General features: G+C 39.3%; 1 protein-coding gene across 4 annotated transcripts in view; it reads left to right on the top strand.

Moving 5' to 3' along the window:
* Positions 1-18691, top strand: part of gra (granulito) — a 97735-nt gene that overhangs the window by 16709 nt on the left and 62335 nt on the right. For all 4 annotated transcript variants that reach the window (XR_011960586.1, XM_072569553.1, XM_072569555.1 and 1 more), the window contains one exon: positions 10580-10677. Coding sequence is in view for 3 of the 4 variants with exons in the window: in XM_072569553.1 (XP_072425654.1) it covers positions 10580-10677 (98 nt within the window). In the remaining variant the exon portion in view is untranslated. The remainder of the gene's footprint in view (positions 1-10579; positions 10678-18691) is intronic.

Here is an 18691-nt window from a genome sequence, read left to right on the forward strand (position 1 = left end):
CTTACATCTACCGAGGTGATGAGTACAGCGATAATGGTTTCTGTATTGAGTGTTTTGGGTGCTGTTTGTACTAGGATTGGTGTTTTAAGTACTACATATAAAAGCTAATTTGTCTCTTTTCAGTCTACAAAGGAGTGTTTTAAAATTAATAGGATTATACTTCTGTCTGTTTAAAATCTTTAAAATTATGTACATAGTTTGATTATTTTGTTTTATCCACATTCCTTCAATAAAGTTCTGTTTTATTCTGAATGCAAAATCTGCAGCATTGCATGAGTGAACATTACATTACAACCTAAACAAGCTAAAATTATCAAGCTTGGTTCCTGTTTGGGATTTGATTTGTATCGTAATAACATTAGCTGGGATCATAACTGCAGTAATGTGATTTTAGAGTTATATGACATACCAGTGGAGGATGAGAAACTGGTCATACAGCTTTTCTTTGGGAAACTGTGCTGGTATCACCAAGTTCAGAGCCACAGCTCAATCAATGATGTGCTGATCTGGAATAATCAAGGTCACAGAAGATCTCCTAACAAATTGCAATACCTATCCCTTTCACAGATTAGACAAACAATTGGTATTGATACCCATCACTTATCCCATTAGTCCATGGGACTGTGTGGACACTGATATATTTGTTTGCCTCATTTTTATTGATAACCTCTATCCATGAGATATAATAAAAAAGTTGCATACCATGACTATGGATAAGTTTATCTGAACCTTGCATGACATTTTTGCGACACGTTGTGATCCTGTTGTTTGATTTGGACATTGGGCTGCAGTTTCCTAATGAGTCCTTCATCCAAGTTGCAGCCAGTTTTGAATTTAAATAGGTCACAAATTTGAAGTATCAACAATCAAAAGTGAGAGCTGAATGCAAAGTTAAAACAGTTAGGTTGCTGTTCAAGAAGAATACTAACTTCTATTTAGCACTGCGAAATTATAGAGCCTCCCTACTCCAATGTTATCTTGAAATATCAGGATTACAGATGAGCAGGAAGCTGAAGGAAGTGGCTTAATTTAAAGAAAGTGACTCCGGGTTTATGCTTACACTACAATCAGGATGTATTTAATAATATCAATAGGTACGACCACATGAAACATTTGTAAGATTTGGGATGGGGACTGGCCTGAGATCAGGAATTTGAGCAGAAGAGGTAGTGGGCAATAAATCCCAGAGAGCATCAGCATTAATAGTTTCAATTTTGAAACAACTTTTAAAAGTCATCTTTTATTTTTTGTCCCTTCTCAACTTTTTTTATTACAAATGTTTTGGACAATGTGAGTGTGTATATTGATATTAGGAGAAAAGGGATGGCAATCTTTACAAAGGGGAGTGGGTTTGTAGTCGGCACTTATTATTTAATGTGGATAAACATATTGCCTTATACATAGATAAGTCAGGCAGGAAGTTTGTATCTTCTGGAAATGTTAAGAATTAATGTCCTTTTGAATAAATGAAGAATCTAGGTGTAACGTGGATGAATTGTTGAAATTAAAACCAAAGTGATATGAAGTGTAATTATGATCCAGTCTTAAAAGAACTGCAGTGTTCTTGTACAAAACAAAAGCAAAATACTCCAGATACTGGAAATCTGATGTAAAAACAAAAATGCCAAATATACTCAAATGGTCAGACAGTACTTCTATGAACAGAGAAACCGGATTAGTGGCCTGGGTTTTTGGGTCAATGATTCATTTCTCTTTATGGATGCTGTCAGACCTGATTAATATCTCCAGCATTTTCTGTATTTGTGCAAGATCCTCAACTGGAATGCTTTGCCTAATTTTGTCCCTCTTGCATGGTAGAAGTTATGGAGGCCTGAAAAGCTTCAACAGTTCACTAAAATAATTCCCACAGCTCCTTGAAAGTGGAATTGCAGGTAGATAGGATAGAGAGAAAGGCGTTTGGTATGCTTTTCTTTATTGGTCAGAGTATTGAGTACAGGAGTTGGGAGTTCATGTTGCGGCTGTACAGGACATTGGTTAGGCCACTTTTGGAATATTGTGTGCAATTCTTCCTTCCTATCAGAAAGGTGTTGTGAAACTTGAAAGGGTTCAGGAAAGGTTTACAAGGATGTTCAAAGTTAAAAATCACACAGCACCAGGTTATAGTCCAACAGGTTTAATTGGAAGCACACTAGCTTTCGGAGCGACGCTCCTTCATCAGGTGATTGTGGAGGGCTCGATCGTAACACAGAATTTATAGCAAAAATTTGCAGTGTGATGTAACTGAAATTCTACATTGAAAAATTGATTGTCTGTTAAGCCTTTCATCTGTTAGAATACAGTGATCGTTTCACTTCTTTCATGTGTAAATCACAAAACCTTTTCTTTTAAAAGTTGCATTCTTGGGTTAGTTGTTAACAATAGTGATAGCCAGACAATATGTTCAAGGTGTTAGCCCCCTGTGTTCTCTGTCTATGACCTGATGTTTAGATTGATTCTAATCTAAAAAGTGAGATAACAGACTTTTGCATAAATTCATGCAGTGTTTGAGCTCAGAGTTCTACATGAATGTATGCAGTTTTTGAGCAAAGTGCAATGTAACTCTGCAAGTACAAAAAAATTCACCACGCACAATATATGTGTGATGTGGGTCTTTGTCTGTCTGTGTGTGTGTCTGTATGGGGTGGGGGTTGTGAGAAAGTGGGTGGGTGGGTGTGTGTGTGTGTGTGTGTGTGTGTGTGTGTAGTGAGTGCAGAGTGTCTTAAGTCTGTGAGGGGGTTCATGTGTAGGAGTGTGTGTGTCTATAAGGGTGTGTGTGGGTGTCTGTGGGTGTCTGTGTGTGTGTGTGTGCGTGTGTGTGTTGAGCAATGGTGATCACCTGTAATGTGACATGAACCCAAGGTCCGGGTTGAGGACCTCCCTATGGGTACCGAACTTAGCTATCAGCCTCTGCTCAGCCACTTTCCTCTGCTGCCTGTCCCGAAGTCCACCTTGAGGATGGTCACCCGAAGGTCCGAGGCTGAATGTCCTGGACCACTGAAGTGTTCCCCAACTGGGAGTGAACCCTCCTGTCTGTTGATTGTTGTGGGTACACACAGAGACACACACACTCCCACACATGCACCCCGTCACAGACTTAAGACACTCTGCACTCACTACACACACACACACACACACACACACACACTCTATCTCACACTCACAACCCCCACCCCAGATAGACACACATACAGACAGACAAAGACCCACATGCACACATATATTGTGTGTGGTGAATTTTTTTGTACTTGCAGAGTTGCATTGCACTTTGCTCAAAAACTGCATACATTCATGTAGAACTCTGAGCTCAAAAACTGCATGAATTTATGCAAAACTCTGTTATCTCACTTTTTAGATTGGAATCAATCTAAACATCAGGTCATAGACAGAGAACACAGGGGGCTAACACCTTGAACGTATTGTCTGGCTATCACCATTGTTAACAGCTAACCTGAGAATGCAATTTGTTTAAAAAAAATGGGTTTTGTGATTTACACATGAAAGAAGTGAAACTATCACTATATTCTCACAGATGAAAGGCTTAACAGACAATCAATTCTTCAATGTATGGTTTCAGTTACATCACATTGCAAATTTTTGCTATAAATTCTGCGTTACGATCAAGCCCTCCACAATCACCTGATGAAGGAGCGTCGCTCTGAAAGCTAGTGTGCTTCCAGTTAAACCTGTTGGACTATAACCTGGTGCTGTGTGATTTTTAACTTTGTACACCCCAGTCCAACACCGACATCTCTGAATCATGACTACAAGGATGTTGCCAGCTTTGGAGGATTTGAGCTATTGGGAGAGGTTGAATAGGCGAGGGCTGTTTTCCCTGGAGCATTGGAGGCTGAGATTTATGAAACCATGAGCATGGATAGGATAAATAGACAAAGTCTTTCTCCTGGGGTGATGGCATCCAGAACTAGAGGGCATAGGTTTAGGGTGAGAGGGGAAAAGATATAAAAGAGACATAAGGGGCAACCTTTTCATGCAGAGGGTGGTACATGTATGAAATGAGGTGCCAGAGGAAGCGGTGAAGGCTAGTATAATTGCAACATTTAAAAGACATCTGGATGGGTATATGAATAGGAAAGGTTTGGAGGGATATGGGCCGGTTACTGGTAGGTGGGACTAGATTGGTTTGGGATATCTTGTCGGCGTGGACAAGTTTGGACCAAAGGGTCTGTTTCCGTGCTGTACATCTCTATGACTCTATTACAACATGCGTAGAATATTGGTCCTTTTTTACATTTTCTTAAAGGCATAGGGAGTGAAATTCACACTGATATATGTAGAACACATTTTATTTCTGATCAAAAATTAGTGGTGTATTGTTTAATTCTGGTATCCATAATTGAAGTGTGCATCACTAAGTAGAATTCATAAGATAGTATCTGTTCCAGGAAATTCTGTCTATTTAAAGTACTCCTTAGGAAGATTATAACATTGCAGGCTGATGGATGATTAGTTTTGGTCTCTCGGAGGAGCTGTGTCACTGCAAGGTAAGGTGAGACCACTTAGTTTCAGTGACACATCCAAGTAGTCAGCATCTGCCATGTGTTCAGCCCCTTGCAAAACAGTGAGGGGCAAGATGAAGCAGCATCTCACAATCTAACTTTCACAACTATCATTTCATACTGGCACACCTTTACTCACTTAGAGTTGGGATCTATACATGATGGGTCACACAAGCGTGGGTGTAATTGGCACAGGCGCATAGGTCAGTTTGTGTGTAACATTGCACAGCGGTTCTCTGTAAGAGAGGAAAGCGAATGCTTTGCAGTGGAATTACAAGAGAACGTGCTTGTTGAAGTACTCTGTGCATTTGCAGGCCTGGTAAAAGGGGTGGCACGGTGGCTCAGTGTATAGCACTGCTGCCTCACATCACCAGGGACCTGAATTCAATTCTCACCTCTGGCAACTGTTTGTGTGCAGTTTGCACATTCTCCCAGAGTCTGTGTGGGTTTCCTCCCACAGTCCAAAGATTGCAGGTTAGGTGAATTGGCCTTGCTAAATTGCCCGTAGTGTTAGGTGGGGGAATGGGTCTGGGTGGGTTGCTCTTCAGAGGGTCGGTGTGGACTTGTTGGGCGGAAGGGCCTGTTTCTACACTGTAGAGAATCTAATCGAATCTAATCTCAATCCAAATGCTGGTTAGAAATATGGTGGTCTTGGACTTGACTGATACACCTTGAAATTTACTCTTTCCACCAAGGAAATGCTCAGCACCTCCATGATAGCACTGTCAGACATACTTATGATACTGGAGCACCAGGTACTATGTCAGCTTTAACTGTAACACAGAAAAGGTTCTACTGATGCAGCAATGCTGTAGTAGAAGCTGAGCTGAGAAAATGAGGTTACTGACTGCTGGCATCCATAAGAATCCAGGCATACACAACTGCCATCATGGATACAGATCTTGAGGCTCAATGGGGTTTACAAGCTGTTGCAGCTTGTAATTAAGCTGCTGAGTGCTGAGTTGCTGCTTCACAGGAATGAGCTTGACACTTTGGAATACAAACCTGTTAACCTCTTTCATGCACCCACCACTACATTCCACCAGTGTTCTTGCTAGTACCAAGCCATGCCAAGGTGGTGCAGTTCAAAGTTGGGCCCTCAAAACAAGACCTAATCAAAGGGGTCCTCCAAAGCAATCTTCAGTTTCTGTCATGGTAGGTCAGCCTTCCACCCCACATGTACAGCCACTAATGTAACTCTGTAGAAGCACCAAACCAGGTAAGGCCACCCATAAGATGGGCATTAAATAAATGTGCAAGGGTGGTAAGTTCTTAGTTTATATTACTGGTATTTTGATGCATAAAAATTGTTGTGAAGTTATTACTATTTGCTCCATTGAATAATGGATGGGAAGAGCACTTTATATGGGCAACTGGAATCCTGAATTTTAACTGGATTGTGAATCCACATTGGAGAATCTCTTCAATGCCAGTGGAAGCCTCATTATATGGTTCCTCTTGCTTTGTTCAATTGTAGTTGCTGCTTATGTTCTTTCTTCATTTCAAGATTGTAGAGAATAGAACAAATGCACAATACAAATCAAAACATTCTGTGATCACCTGAAATGGCCTTTCTGGGTCATGAATGATATTTTTCATTTGTTCGTGGCTGTTGCATTTTTGTAATCCTTCAGTGCTACTTGCTATGTTGGAGGCAGACTGCTGACCTTGGTGTCCAATTAGCCAGGATGATCCTAGCAGGCCTTGTGTTTGTCCATGACCAAGTTACAAACTTTGAGGGGCTCCTGTCTCATGGCAAGATTCCTCTCTACTGCTGCAGATTATGAAATGCTTTGTATTGGATATGAAATAGGTAAAGTATTTAAAGTAGAAATAAAAGATGTCTGGGAAATGAAATAAAACAAATTTTTAAAAAGTCAATTTATTGGAGCAAGTATATGCTATTCAGGCCTCAGATCTTGCCCAATAGTTCTAGATAATGGCTTATCATATACCTCCATACCATTTTCCCAATCTATCCCTTGATGTAATTACTATGTAGAAATCTATTGATTTCAGTCTGACCATACTTAATGACTGAACTTCCACAGCTTTGTGGGGTCAAAATTCGATGCCTTTGTGAAAACCTTCCTCCTCCTCAGTCTAAAAGGCTTGTTTCTTCTTCTACTGAGACTGTGTCATCTGATTCCTGACCACAACCCCCTCTCCCACCACCAAAGACCTACATTTTAGACTTATACATAAAAATACTGAGATTATTTTGTATATCAACACTTGCCAATATTTCCCCATCTAATAAATATTTGGAACATTTATTCCATATTCACACTTATCCAATTAATGTTCTATCTACCATGTTCTTGTTCACTTATCCTGTCCAAATATCCTTGATTTTTCTGTGCATCACTTTCATAAGTCCCCTTCCCAACTCATTTTGTGCAATCTGCAAGCTTGGAAATAGTGTGTTTAATTTTTATTCCATTTATTCTATTCCACTTGTCCTCAGCAATGTGGACATATGCTTAAAATTGGAATGTTAAAATTTGTGGTCAGTATGATTCAAAGCTGTATGGGTGGTCTTCGATAAAGTTAAAGTTAATTGCCTTAACTATTGGCCATGCCTTGGCTCCCATATCCAAATCATTGACACAGATTTTAAATAGTTAGATCCAACCACTGATCCTGATGGCACCCTGCTAGTTACAGCTTAGCAAATTAACAATGATCTATTTATTCTTACTTTTTGTTTTCTTTGCGCTAATCAAACTTCAATCAATGCTATTGTAATTCATCACTAATTTTGTTTACAAAACTCTTAATGAACCTTCTTGCTTACATTTTGAAATCCAAATACACCTGATCCAGTACTTCCCCCTTATCTGTAAAATCATAAGATGGAAAAACAGTTGTAAGTTGTTTAGCTCATTAAGCCAGTTATGCCACTCAATAAGTTCATGACTGAATTTGTAATCTTCAACTCCACTTTCCTGACTTTTCCTCATAACTCTTGATTCCCATACTGATTAAAATCCATCTGTCTATCTCAACGTTGAATGTACATAATGACTCAGCCTTGATAGCGCTCTACAGTAAGGGATTTCAGATTCGCTACCCTCAGAAGAAAGCCCTTTTCATTTGTTTTAAATAGACATGCTCTTAATCGGAGGCTATGTGCATCTAGACTCTTCCATAAAAAGGAAATTAGCTAATAGCCCTGTTAGTAATTTGTTCAAAACTCAAAAGGTTTGTCAAGCATGATTTTCCTTTCATACAGCTGACCATCAAATTATTTACTTTCTAAGTGTCTAGTTATGAAATTATTTGGAATAGATTCAGTATTTTTATTAGTACTGTTGTTAGGCAAACAAGTGTACAGTTCCCCATTTTCTCTCTCCCTTCTTTCTTAAATAGAATGGTCACATATACAATCTCCTGATCTGCAGGCAGTAGCTGGATTCTACAGAATATTGAAAGATGATCAGTAGTGCAGCCATAACTTTTATCGCTATTAAATTCAACCCTCAAAATTTCATAAGTTTTCAACTAATCATGGGGTGAGGATGTTCAGTTATAGTGAAAAATTAGAAAACACGACTTAGAGGAGATAAGTGCAGAACTCAGGAGAGGTTATTAATCTCCAGCACAGACACAAATAGGACTGTATGGAAAAAGTTAGCAATCTAACTTCAAGCACACTGGACAAACAAATGATACTGAGAAGAGGGGCAGTTAATACAGGAATGAAGGTGTACTTCAAAATTGGCAGGTGTGACATGATGGGCATCACTGAGACATGGCTGCAAGGGGATCAGGATTGTGAACTGAATATTCAACGATATACATCCTAATGAAAAGATAGATGGGTGGGCAGAGGGGGTGGGATTGCCTTACTTGTAAGAAATGAAATTAAATCAATAGTAAGAAACAAAAGTAGGGTTAGATGTTGTAGAATCTTTGTGGGTAGACTTGAGCAAAAATACCATTGTTGGAGTTATGTATAGGCCTCCGAACAATAATCAGGAGCTGGAGTGCAAGATATACTAGAGGATAGAAAAGATGGGTAGGGAAGGCAATGTTACAGTGATGGGGGATTTAAATATGGCAGTTGATTAGGAAAATCAGATTGATAATGGATTGCAAGAAAAGGAATTTGTGGAATGTCTACGAGAGATGGGCTTTTGGGCCAGATTGTGGTGGAGCCCTCTAGCGAATAGGCAAAATAGTGATTTAACTACAGTGTTTATAAATCATCGAGGTAACTGGACTTTATAATGTGATGAGGACGATGCAGAGTGACCAGCCACAAAGGTAGATGAAGAGAGATGGTGTGAGGAGCAATCAAATGAATTTTAAGAGAGTGGGAAAGGGAAGATGAAATGATTGCAGTGATTAGGTGTAAAAAGATAGATAATATAGATCATGGCAAGATAGTGAAACTATATCCAAGCAGTAGAACCTGAAATTGATTGCTATTGTAAGATTTTTAAATAATGTGGAATGTGAGATGTTGCTCCTCATTATCCAGAACAGTACAGCTGGCGGGCATGGCCCACTCTTAAAGTGAGCAAAAACAAAATTAATCTGTAGAAGTACTACTTTCCTCAGTAGATGGCAATTATGTTGTATTGATCAATTTTGGGAGATGAACAACATGGATTGCATTGATTGATTCAAATTCAAACTAAATCTCTTCAGTGTAATTTGGAATACACTGCATATGTATTTTGAGATATGACCTTTTAAATGTAGGATTTAAACAACTGATGGGTTTTCTTTGGCTCATGTCTAAATCTTTTAGAGTTCAAGATTAGCCAATAATTATTATTGTACTTGTGATGACTAGAATGGAAGATGGTGAACCAGACAGTCCTTGGGATTGCCAGACATAAGAGTTCTCAATGGGTGTTGAGTTTCCAATACTTGATGCTGACCTTAAATGTACAAGTAGAAAGCTGCTCCATAACAAACTGAAATTTCTCTTGAGAGAAACTACTGAAGCATAATGCATGACGCAATCAAAGCATTGAAAAGTTTTTTTAGATCGATTTAAGAAAGCAAGAGTTTCACACAAAGTGGAACCATTGAGAAGTTACAATGCAGAAAGAAGCCATTAGGCCCATTGTGTCTACTAGCTGAATAAACTAGGTAAAAACAATGACTGCAGATGCTGGAAACCAGATTCTGGATTAGTGGTGCTGGAAGAGCACAGCAGTTCAGGCAGCATCCAAGTAGCTTCAAAATCGACGTTTCGGGCAAAAGCCTGATGAAGGGCTTTTGCCCGAAACGTCAATTTCGAAGCTACTTGGATGCTGCCTGAACTGCTGTGCTCTTCCAGCACCACTAATCCAGAAGCTGAATAAACTAGCCACTCTCTCTGATCCACTTTCCAACACCTGTAGCATAGTATTTAACTTTTTTCTCTTCAAATTTATAGTATTCTCATGTGAAAATGCTTGGCTAAAAGTAACTATTTACGATTTGTGCAGGTAGTGTGGGTAATGGGTGACTTCAGTTTTCCTTCTCCAAGAAAGGGAATCCTTGGCTGGATTTGAAACTCAGTGCATTGCAATCATAAACATAACTCACATTCACAACTCTCTGGTAATCTTGGAGCTTTTCTAACTGTCGGTTATCACTGCAGATCAACTAAAGAAAAGCCAGCTCTATCGTCGTAGGCATGCAGTAGATTAGGACATTCTAAAAGTAAAATGCAATGCTACAGGGTTTACCTTCAATTGTTTCTCAAGAATATGGCACAAAGTATAGTGTGAAACATTTAAAACACTTGAGATGCTATTATTTTGCATGGTGAAAGTTGTGCCCTAATGACTGAAGTTAAATGCTGCAGATAACATGAACAATTTCTGTGAAGAATACAGTATGAATTTAAAATGTTCAGTACTTTGATGAGAGAATGTGTATTTACGTAGGTAATCGAGAGAAGTCCTAACGTGCTTCAGCACTAAAATCGCATTCAAATATTTATGACTTGCTACAAGTTACAGATACATTGCAGCTGTCAGATCATAAATGTAACACAATCATTAGATTGACCTAATTGTTTTAATACATGGTTTAAAAACTACAAGTTTTGTAAACAGGATCTCTCCAATAATCATGGATACCACCAGGAAGGTGCCAGTAATTCGCAAATCCCTCAAACCAGCAAGACCATTACATCGTTTATCTACTGAACTAGGTAAGATGTGTCATAGTTTATAATATCTGTAGATCATTATTAACAGTTTGGTTTTTTTTACTAATCTATACAAAATTATTTGTAAGTAAACTTGCAGAACTTACTTCATGTAATTTTCAGAAGTATGAAACAGATCAACTGATGATTTATTCTAAAACCAACCATAGTGATTTCAAATTTGATGGGATACTTTGAATGAAGATTATAACTCATTAATTGTAAATCTTCCAGTCCTCTTTAGGTATGAAACTGAAGGATTGCAAATGTTGAGTACTCTTTTTAAAAAAAAATTGACAGTAATGCCATCAGATATAGGCCAGTCAGAATATTAGCATAACATTGAGAAAATGTTTAGAGAAAATAACCTGGGACAGAATAATTTGGCATTTAGTAAAATGTAATAATGTGAAAACCTACATCAATTTGTAAAAGGCAAGTCATGTTTGATTAATTTGGCTGAACTGTTTGACCAAGGAAAACGAGGATAGATGAACAGTCTGATTGTGCATGTAGTCTTTGAAATTGTTTGAAATGCTATGCACTAGACCTTGTAGCAAATTTGAAGCTCGTGGCATTCGAGGTTTGTTGGATACATAGGTTGAGGAAGTAATGTAGTGGTGAATAGTTTTAGTTAGACCAGAGGAAAGTTTGCATATATAGAGAGTATTTAAAATTTCCCACTGTTTCATGACATAGTGAGCAACTGATATAATGAGCATAATCTTCAGTTTGTTCAGTGTCCCAGATCAGATGATATTGGACAATGGACCATTTGTCCAGTTTCAAATTGCTTCCAGATGTGTACTGTGCTGAGTGATGCATATCAGATTGTTACCCAAATATTAGCACTCAAGTAGTCGAACAGAACACATGGTATGTATTACTTGTTCTAACAAGATGACAGACAGCTGAAACAAATCAACCTTTCTACCTCTATTTGCAACGCAGTAAAACTAAAATCTTCAAAGGTCCTCAATTCACCCCAATAGTTCCTAACCAGACTTAAAAAAAAAATCAATCCAGACTCTGTGAGCAAATCAATTCTTGACACCAGTTTATAGCTGAGAGGATTTAATAAGTTGTTAACAATAAATAACTTCAGCAAAACAAAATTAAATAATAAAGAAATACAATTGATGCCTGTGTTTAAACATTTAAAAACCTTTGTTTTCAGCCCTATGACCACAAAATACAGACAAAAAAAAATTAAGGGAGAGAAAAAAAATCAAAACTGGCCAAATTGTTTGTGGTTTTCATGATGTTTTGTTCCAAAGGCAGAGATGATTATTCCTTGGTTGATTTTCTGAAGATGTCAATTATGGCCATCTTTTCAGTTCACTTAGAGGAAGTCAGTGTTACTTATAACTTTTATTTTCTATTCTCTGAACTTCTAATAGCTCATAGCAGGAGGTTAGGCAGGTAGTTTTCAAATCTTTTGGCAATTGCATCACCAGCCAAACTCCTCCTCCCAGAAAACACAGTCCAAAACCTAGTTCACAATCTCTGGTTTCTCCCTTTCAGACTGACTGTCTCCCCACAAGGTCCCAGTCACCCAAGTCAACATATGCCATCTGCTTGAGCATAAAGTCTCTCATAGAGTTGTTGGAACTAGTTTTTAGGTATGGGGACATAATCCTTTATCCAAAACCCTTTGGGCCAGTTTTTTTTTGGATTTTGGAATTTTTCAGATTTCAGAATAAATGACATTTTCACAGTGGAAAAAAAAGAAAAATAGACCCACGTGTGACTAGTATGAGCACTGAGACACAATTGACGTCAGCCAGTGCTGGGCCACACTGCCACATCTCATCTGAGTGATGTAGGTTGAGTGATGGAATTGGGCGACCTGTTCATGCGTCAAACAACCTTATTGTGCAGAAAAAAACTTCAGATTTCGGAGCTTTTTGGATTTTGGGTAAAGGATTATGGACCTGTGCTGACCTTGTTCGTAACCAACATCTGGTATCTGTTTAAACATACTGTTAGTGTTAAAGCATCTATAGAACCTTTGGATCAGGATCTAACCTACCGTTAACTTCTAGACCTGGCTCATCAAACAAACACAATTTGTTTGTTCTGTTTCGTTTTAACATAAGCTGTTGCCCACAATCCAAAAGTCATTTTTAGTTCATGGTTTTCAGTCCACAGCTCCAAACCAAAATTGATAAAAGAATAAAAATAATGAAAAATCAGCAAGGGTTCTAACATAGCAAATCAATGATCATGAATCCTGAGCAAACAAAGCAAGAAATTTTTCATACAATATCAGTGGAGAAGAGATTGCTGAGCACAATTTGTTCAAAAAGCAAGTGTGAACAAGATTACTCAGCAATCATTTATCCAAATATTCTGAATCATGGAACATTCTTCTTTTTGAAGAGAAGAAATTTGAAATGAAAAACTATACCATGCATGTTAGAAATATACCATGCATGTTAGAAGTATAATTTCAAATATTTGAAAAGCAAAGGTTTATAAAATATTCTAAAGCAGGTCTGATTACACACAGTTATTGCTCATTACTGTGGCCAACACAGGTCAACTTTTGGCATAACATTAGTGCATGAAGAGAGTAATACTCTATTGATTGTGCAGTGTTATTGAATGGCAGCAACTAGACAACCACATTGTCAAACAAATGAACAGACAGCAACGAGTACCTCTCCAAATGGGTATACAATCTCCAGTTCGGGATGAGTTGTAGGACTTCCAAATAATTGCACTGAAGTTTGAATTGCCACTCCAATAAACTTTATTTTACCTGTTTGTATATTTATCAAATTGACATGTGCCTATGTTCAATCGTATTATTTATATGAGTAGTGTTTAGGCTTTCTTTTAATTTGGGGAAAGAAAAAGGAAAGTTAGGCTGTGTCCCATGGCAATCAGAATACCTTTATTTGACATGCTCACACTATCATAACTGTTTTCTAGCATGTGACCTGAGCACAAATACCTTATACTCCATATTAACTCTGATTACTTGATGCATGATTCACTGCTGAAAGAGTGCTGCACTGTATTAATTTAGCCCAGACTTGGGTTTGAGGAATATATAATAACTGTAAGAAATGTCTCTTGAACCATTTGATACAATGTTATCTGTGCCAAGTTTCTTATGTTAAGAGGAATATCATTAACATTACCATATTAGGTAAAACCTGATGGAGGTGCAATCACACCAATTCCTGCTCCTTGAAGTTAAGTAAATGTGTCCTACCTTTGTAAAGTTATTTTAATTGAATGATCTCCTGCCTTTCCTGTGACCTTTGTCAACTGTGTCCCCTCTAGTTCCTTCCAACAGACCAGGCTGCTTAGGCTTCTAGTTTGTCCCTTTGTCACTTTAGTTCCAGTTTTGTGACATCTGTGTCTGAGACTTCAGTTTAGATTGATTTGTTGTCCTTAATTTCTCTTATGGGAATTTCTATGTGTACATGTAGTATGGTAGTGATGCATGGTCTGAACTATACGTTTTCACTTGTCACTTTTTACCAGTCTGTAATATGCTGCCTTGCCCATCAGGAATTTTAACTTGTGGAGCTTTTGATGTCTGTTTGCTGTCTGGTTGAAATGTACTTTGTGCTGCTCCTACAGACCTCCACCATGAGATTTGAATTTGTGTTTGCTTTGGAGTAACTAATTCTCATTTTCCAAAGAGTTTAGTAGATGTGAAATGATTTTACCATTGAACTGTAGCTTCTTCTGTGTTGAACCTTGCCTTGAGGGTTTTTCTGGGATGTTCTTAAATGTTCGGCTCTTCCATGCTGCAGATCCCTGCATGAACTGGCAACTTGAAGCTGTGTTTGAAGATGTTCAAAAACACTCAGATCTAGGATGTATAGGGTAGTAGAAATCCACACTGCTCTCCATTTCATATGTCTAGTCAAATCAAATCTGAACTACTGTTTAACATGAATCTGCAGCTAAATTCAGTCTTTATCTCATTGTCTGGTCAGTTTGCTGTCACCATTCTCTTGAATAATGGGGACCTAAAGGCCTGCTTGGTCTTGTGTGGTAGAGGACAACTACTTAGACTAGTAAGTGGGTGATAGTCTTGTAATAAACTACTTACTGTTAAATACACAAACAACGAGCGAGAGGTTACATTGATATGATAGTTAAAAATCACACAATACCAGATATAGTCCAACAGGTGTAATTGGAAGCACTAGCTTTTGGAGTGCCGCTCCTTCATCAGGTGGTTGTGGAGGACACAATTGTAAGGTACAGAATTTATAGCAAAAATTTACAGTGTGACGTAACTGAAATGATTCATTGGAAAATACATTGATTGTTTGTTGAGTCTTTCATCTGTTCGAATACCATGATAGCTTCACTTCTTTCATGTTTAAATCACAAAACCTTTTTTTTAAAAAAAGTTACATTCTCAAGTAAACTGTAACAATTGGTGTTAGCCAGATAATGTGTTGACGGTGTTAGCCCCCAGATAGAGAACACAGGGATCTAACACCAATTGTTACAGTTTACCTGAGAATGTAACTTTTTTTTAAAAAAAGGTTTTGTGATTTAAACATGAAAGAATTGAAATATCATGGTATTCGAACAGATGAAAGACTCAACAAACAATCAAGGTATTTTTCAATGTATAATTTCAGTTACGGCACACTGTAAACTTTTGCTATAAATTCTGTGTCTTACAATTGTGTCCTCCACAACCACCTGATGAAGGAGCGGCGCTCCGAAAGCTAGTGCTTCCAATTACACCTGTTGGACTATAACCTGGTGTTGTTGGACTGGAGTGTACAAAGTTTTAAAAAAAAATCACACACCAGCATCTCCAAATCATGATTGATATGATAGGCATTGTTGCATAGACGAGGAAGACTTGGATGTTATTCCTTTGAGATCCTGAGCTGTACTACCCTCAAGTTCATATGCTGTCATCATCCTAGGTGGTGCTTCAATTCTTAGATTTTTATCCATTCAAACCACTAGTATACAGTGGTCTCAATTTCATTTTCATTTTCCAGTCTTCCCCTCATTGACAGACAAGTCAAATGTAATGACAAATCTAATTAATAAGACCATAAGACATAGGAGCGGAAGTAAGGCCATTCGGCCCATTGAGTCCACTCCATCATTCAATCATGGCTGATGGGCATTGCAACTCCACTTACCCACATTCTCCCTGTAGCCCTTAATTCCTTGTGAGACATCAAGAATTTATCAATTTCTGCCTTGAAGACATTTAATGTCGCAGCCTCCACTGCACTCTGCGGCAATGAATTCCACAGGCCCACCACACTCTGGCTGAAGAAATATCTCAGCACTTCTGTTCTGAATTTACCCTCTCTAATTCTAAGGCTGTGTCCATGGATCCTAGTCTCCTCGCCTAACGGAAACAATTTCCTAGCGTCCACCTTCTCCAAGCCATGTATTATCTTGTAAGTTTCTATTAGATCTCCCCTTAATCTTCTAAACTCCAATGAATACATTCCCAGGATCCTTGCCCGTTCCTCATATGTTAGACCTACCATTCCAGGGATCATCCATGTGAATCTCCGCTGGACACGTTCCAGTGCCAGTATGCCCTTCCTGAGGTGTGGGGACCAAAACTGGACACAGTACTCCAAATGGGGCCTAACCAGAGCTTTATAAAGTCTCAGTAGCACAACGGTACTTTTATATTCCAACCCTCTTGAGATAATTGAAAACACTGCATTCGCTTTCTTAATCACGGACTCAACCTGCATGTTTACCTTTAGAGAATCCTCAACTAGCACTCTTAGATCCATCCGTACTTTGGCTTTACGAATTTTCTCACCGTTTAGAAAGTAGTCCATGTTTGTATTCTTTTTTTTCCAAAGTGCAAGACCTCACATTTGCTCACATTGAATTCCATCAGCCATTTCCTGGACTACTCTTCCAAACTGTCTAGATCCTTCTGCAGCCTCCCCACTTCCTCAGTACTACCTGCCTGTCCACCTAACTTTGTATCATCGGCAAACTTTGCTAGAATGCCCCCAGTCCCTTCATCCAGATCATTAATATATAACGTGAACAGCTGCGGCCCCAACACTGAACCCTGCGGGACACCGCTTGTCACCGGCTGCCATTCCGAAAAAGAACCCTTTATCCCAACTCTCTGCCTTCTGTCAGACAAGCAATCCTCAATCCATACCAGTAGCTCACCTCGAACACCATGGGCCCTCAACTTGCTCAGCAGCCTCCCGTGTGGCACCTTATCAAAGGCCTTTTGGAAGTCTAGGTAGACCTCATCCACTGGGTTTCCCCGGTCTAACCTACTTGTCACCTCTTCAAAGAACTCCAACAGGTTTGTCAGGCACGACCTCCCCTTACTAAATCCATGTTGACTTGTTCTAATCCGACCCTGCTCTTCCAAGAATTTAGAAACCTCATCCTTAATGATGGATTCTAGAATTTTACCAACAACAGAGGTTGGGCTAATTGGCCTTTAATTTTCCATCTTTTGTCTTGATCCTTTCTTGAACAACAGCGATCTTCCAATCATCCGGGACTTTCCCTGACTCCAGTGACTTTTGAAAGATCTCAACCAATGCCTCTGCTATTTCCTCAGCCACCTCCCTCAGAACTCGAGGATGTAGCCCATTGGGGCCAGGTGATTTATCAATTTTAAGACCTTTTGGCTTTTCTAGCACTTTCTCTTTTGTAATGGCAACCATACTCAACTCAGCCCCCTGACTCCCTTTAATTGTTGGGATATTACTCATGTCCTCCACTGAGAAGACTGATGCAAAGTACTTATTAAGTTCTCCTGCTATTTCCTTCTCTCCCATCACTAGGCTTCCAGCATCAGTTTGAAGTGGTCCAATGTCTACTCTTGCCTGTCGTTTGTTTCTTATGTAATGAAAGAAACTTCTACTGTCATTTCTAGTATTACTGGCTAGCCTACCTTCATATTTGATCCTCTCCTTCCTTATTTCTCTCTTTGTTATCCTCTGTTTGTTTTTGTAGCCTTCCCAATCTTCTGATTTCCCAGTTCTCTTGGTCACTTTATAGGATCTCTCTTTTTCTTTGATAGATTTCCTGACTTCCTTTGTCAGCCATGGCTGTCTAATCCCTCCCCGGATAATCTTTCTTTTCTTGGGAATGAACCTCTGTACAGTGTCCTCAATTTTACCCACAAACACCTGCCATTTTTGTTCTACTGTCTTCCCTGCTAAGCTCTGCTTCTAGTCTATTTTTGTCAGTTCCTCTCTCATGCCCTCATAATTACCTTTATTTAACTGTAACACCATTGTATCCGATTTTGCCTTCTCTCAAACTGCAGACTGAACTCTACCACATTATGATCGCTGCTTCCTAAGTGTTCCCTTACTTTAAGGTTTTTTATAAAGTCTGGTTCATTACATAGCACTAGGTCCAGAATAGCCTGCTCCCTTGTGGGCTCCATGACATGCTGTTCCAAAAAGCCATCCTGTAAGCATTCCATGAATTCCCTTTCTTTGGATCCACTGGCAACATTATTTACCCAGTCCACCTGCATATTGAAGCTGGAAAAGCGCACCAGGTCAGGCAGCATCCAAGGAACAGGAGAATCGACGTTTCGGGCATCAGTCCTTCTTCAGGAATGAGGAAAGTGTGTCCAGCAGGCTAAGATAAAAGGTAGGGAGGAGGGACTTGGGGGAGGGGCGTTGGGAATGCGGTAGGTGGAGGGAGGTCAAGGTGAGGGTGATAGGCCGGAGTGGGGTGGGGGCAGGCAGGTTAGGAAGGCGGTGCTGAGTTCGAGGGATTTGACTGAGACATGGTGGGGGGGGAGGGGAAATGAGGAAACTGGAGAAATCTGAGTTCATCCCTTGTGGTTGGAGGGTTCCCAGGCGGAAGATGAGGTGCTCTTCCTCCAACCGTCGTGTTGTCATGGTCTGGCGATGGAGGAGTCCAAGGACCTGCATGTCCTTGGTGGAGTGGGAGGGGGAGTTGAGGTGTTGGGCTACGGGGTGGTTGGTCTGGGTGTCCCAGAGGTGTTCACTTGCTTGAACAATTTGATTCAGGAGGCAGATGTAACTCCTAG

Source organism: Chiloscyllium punctatum, chromosome 5, assembly GCF_047496795.1.
Source record: "Chiloscyllium punctatum isolate Juve2018m chromosome 5, sChiPun1.3, whole genome shotgun sequence".
Lineage (NCBI taxonomy): Eukaryota > Metazoa > Chordata > Chondrichthyes > Orectolobiformes > Hemiscylliidae > Chiloscyllium > Chiloscyllium punctatum.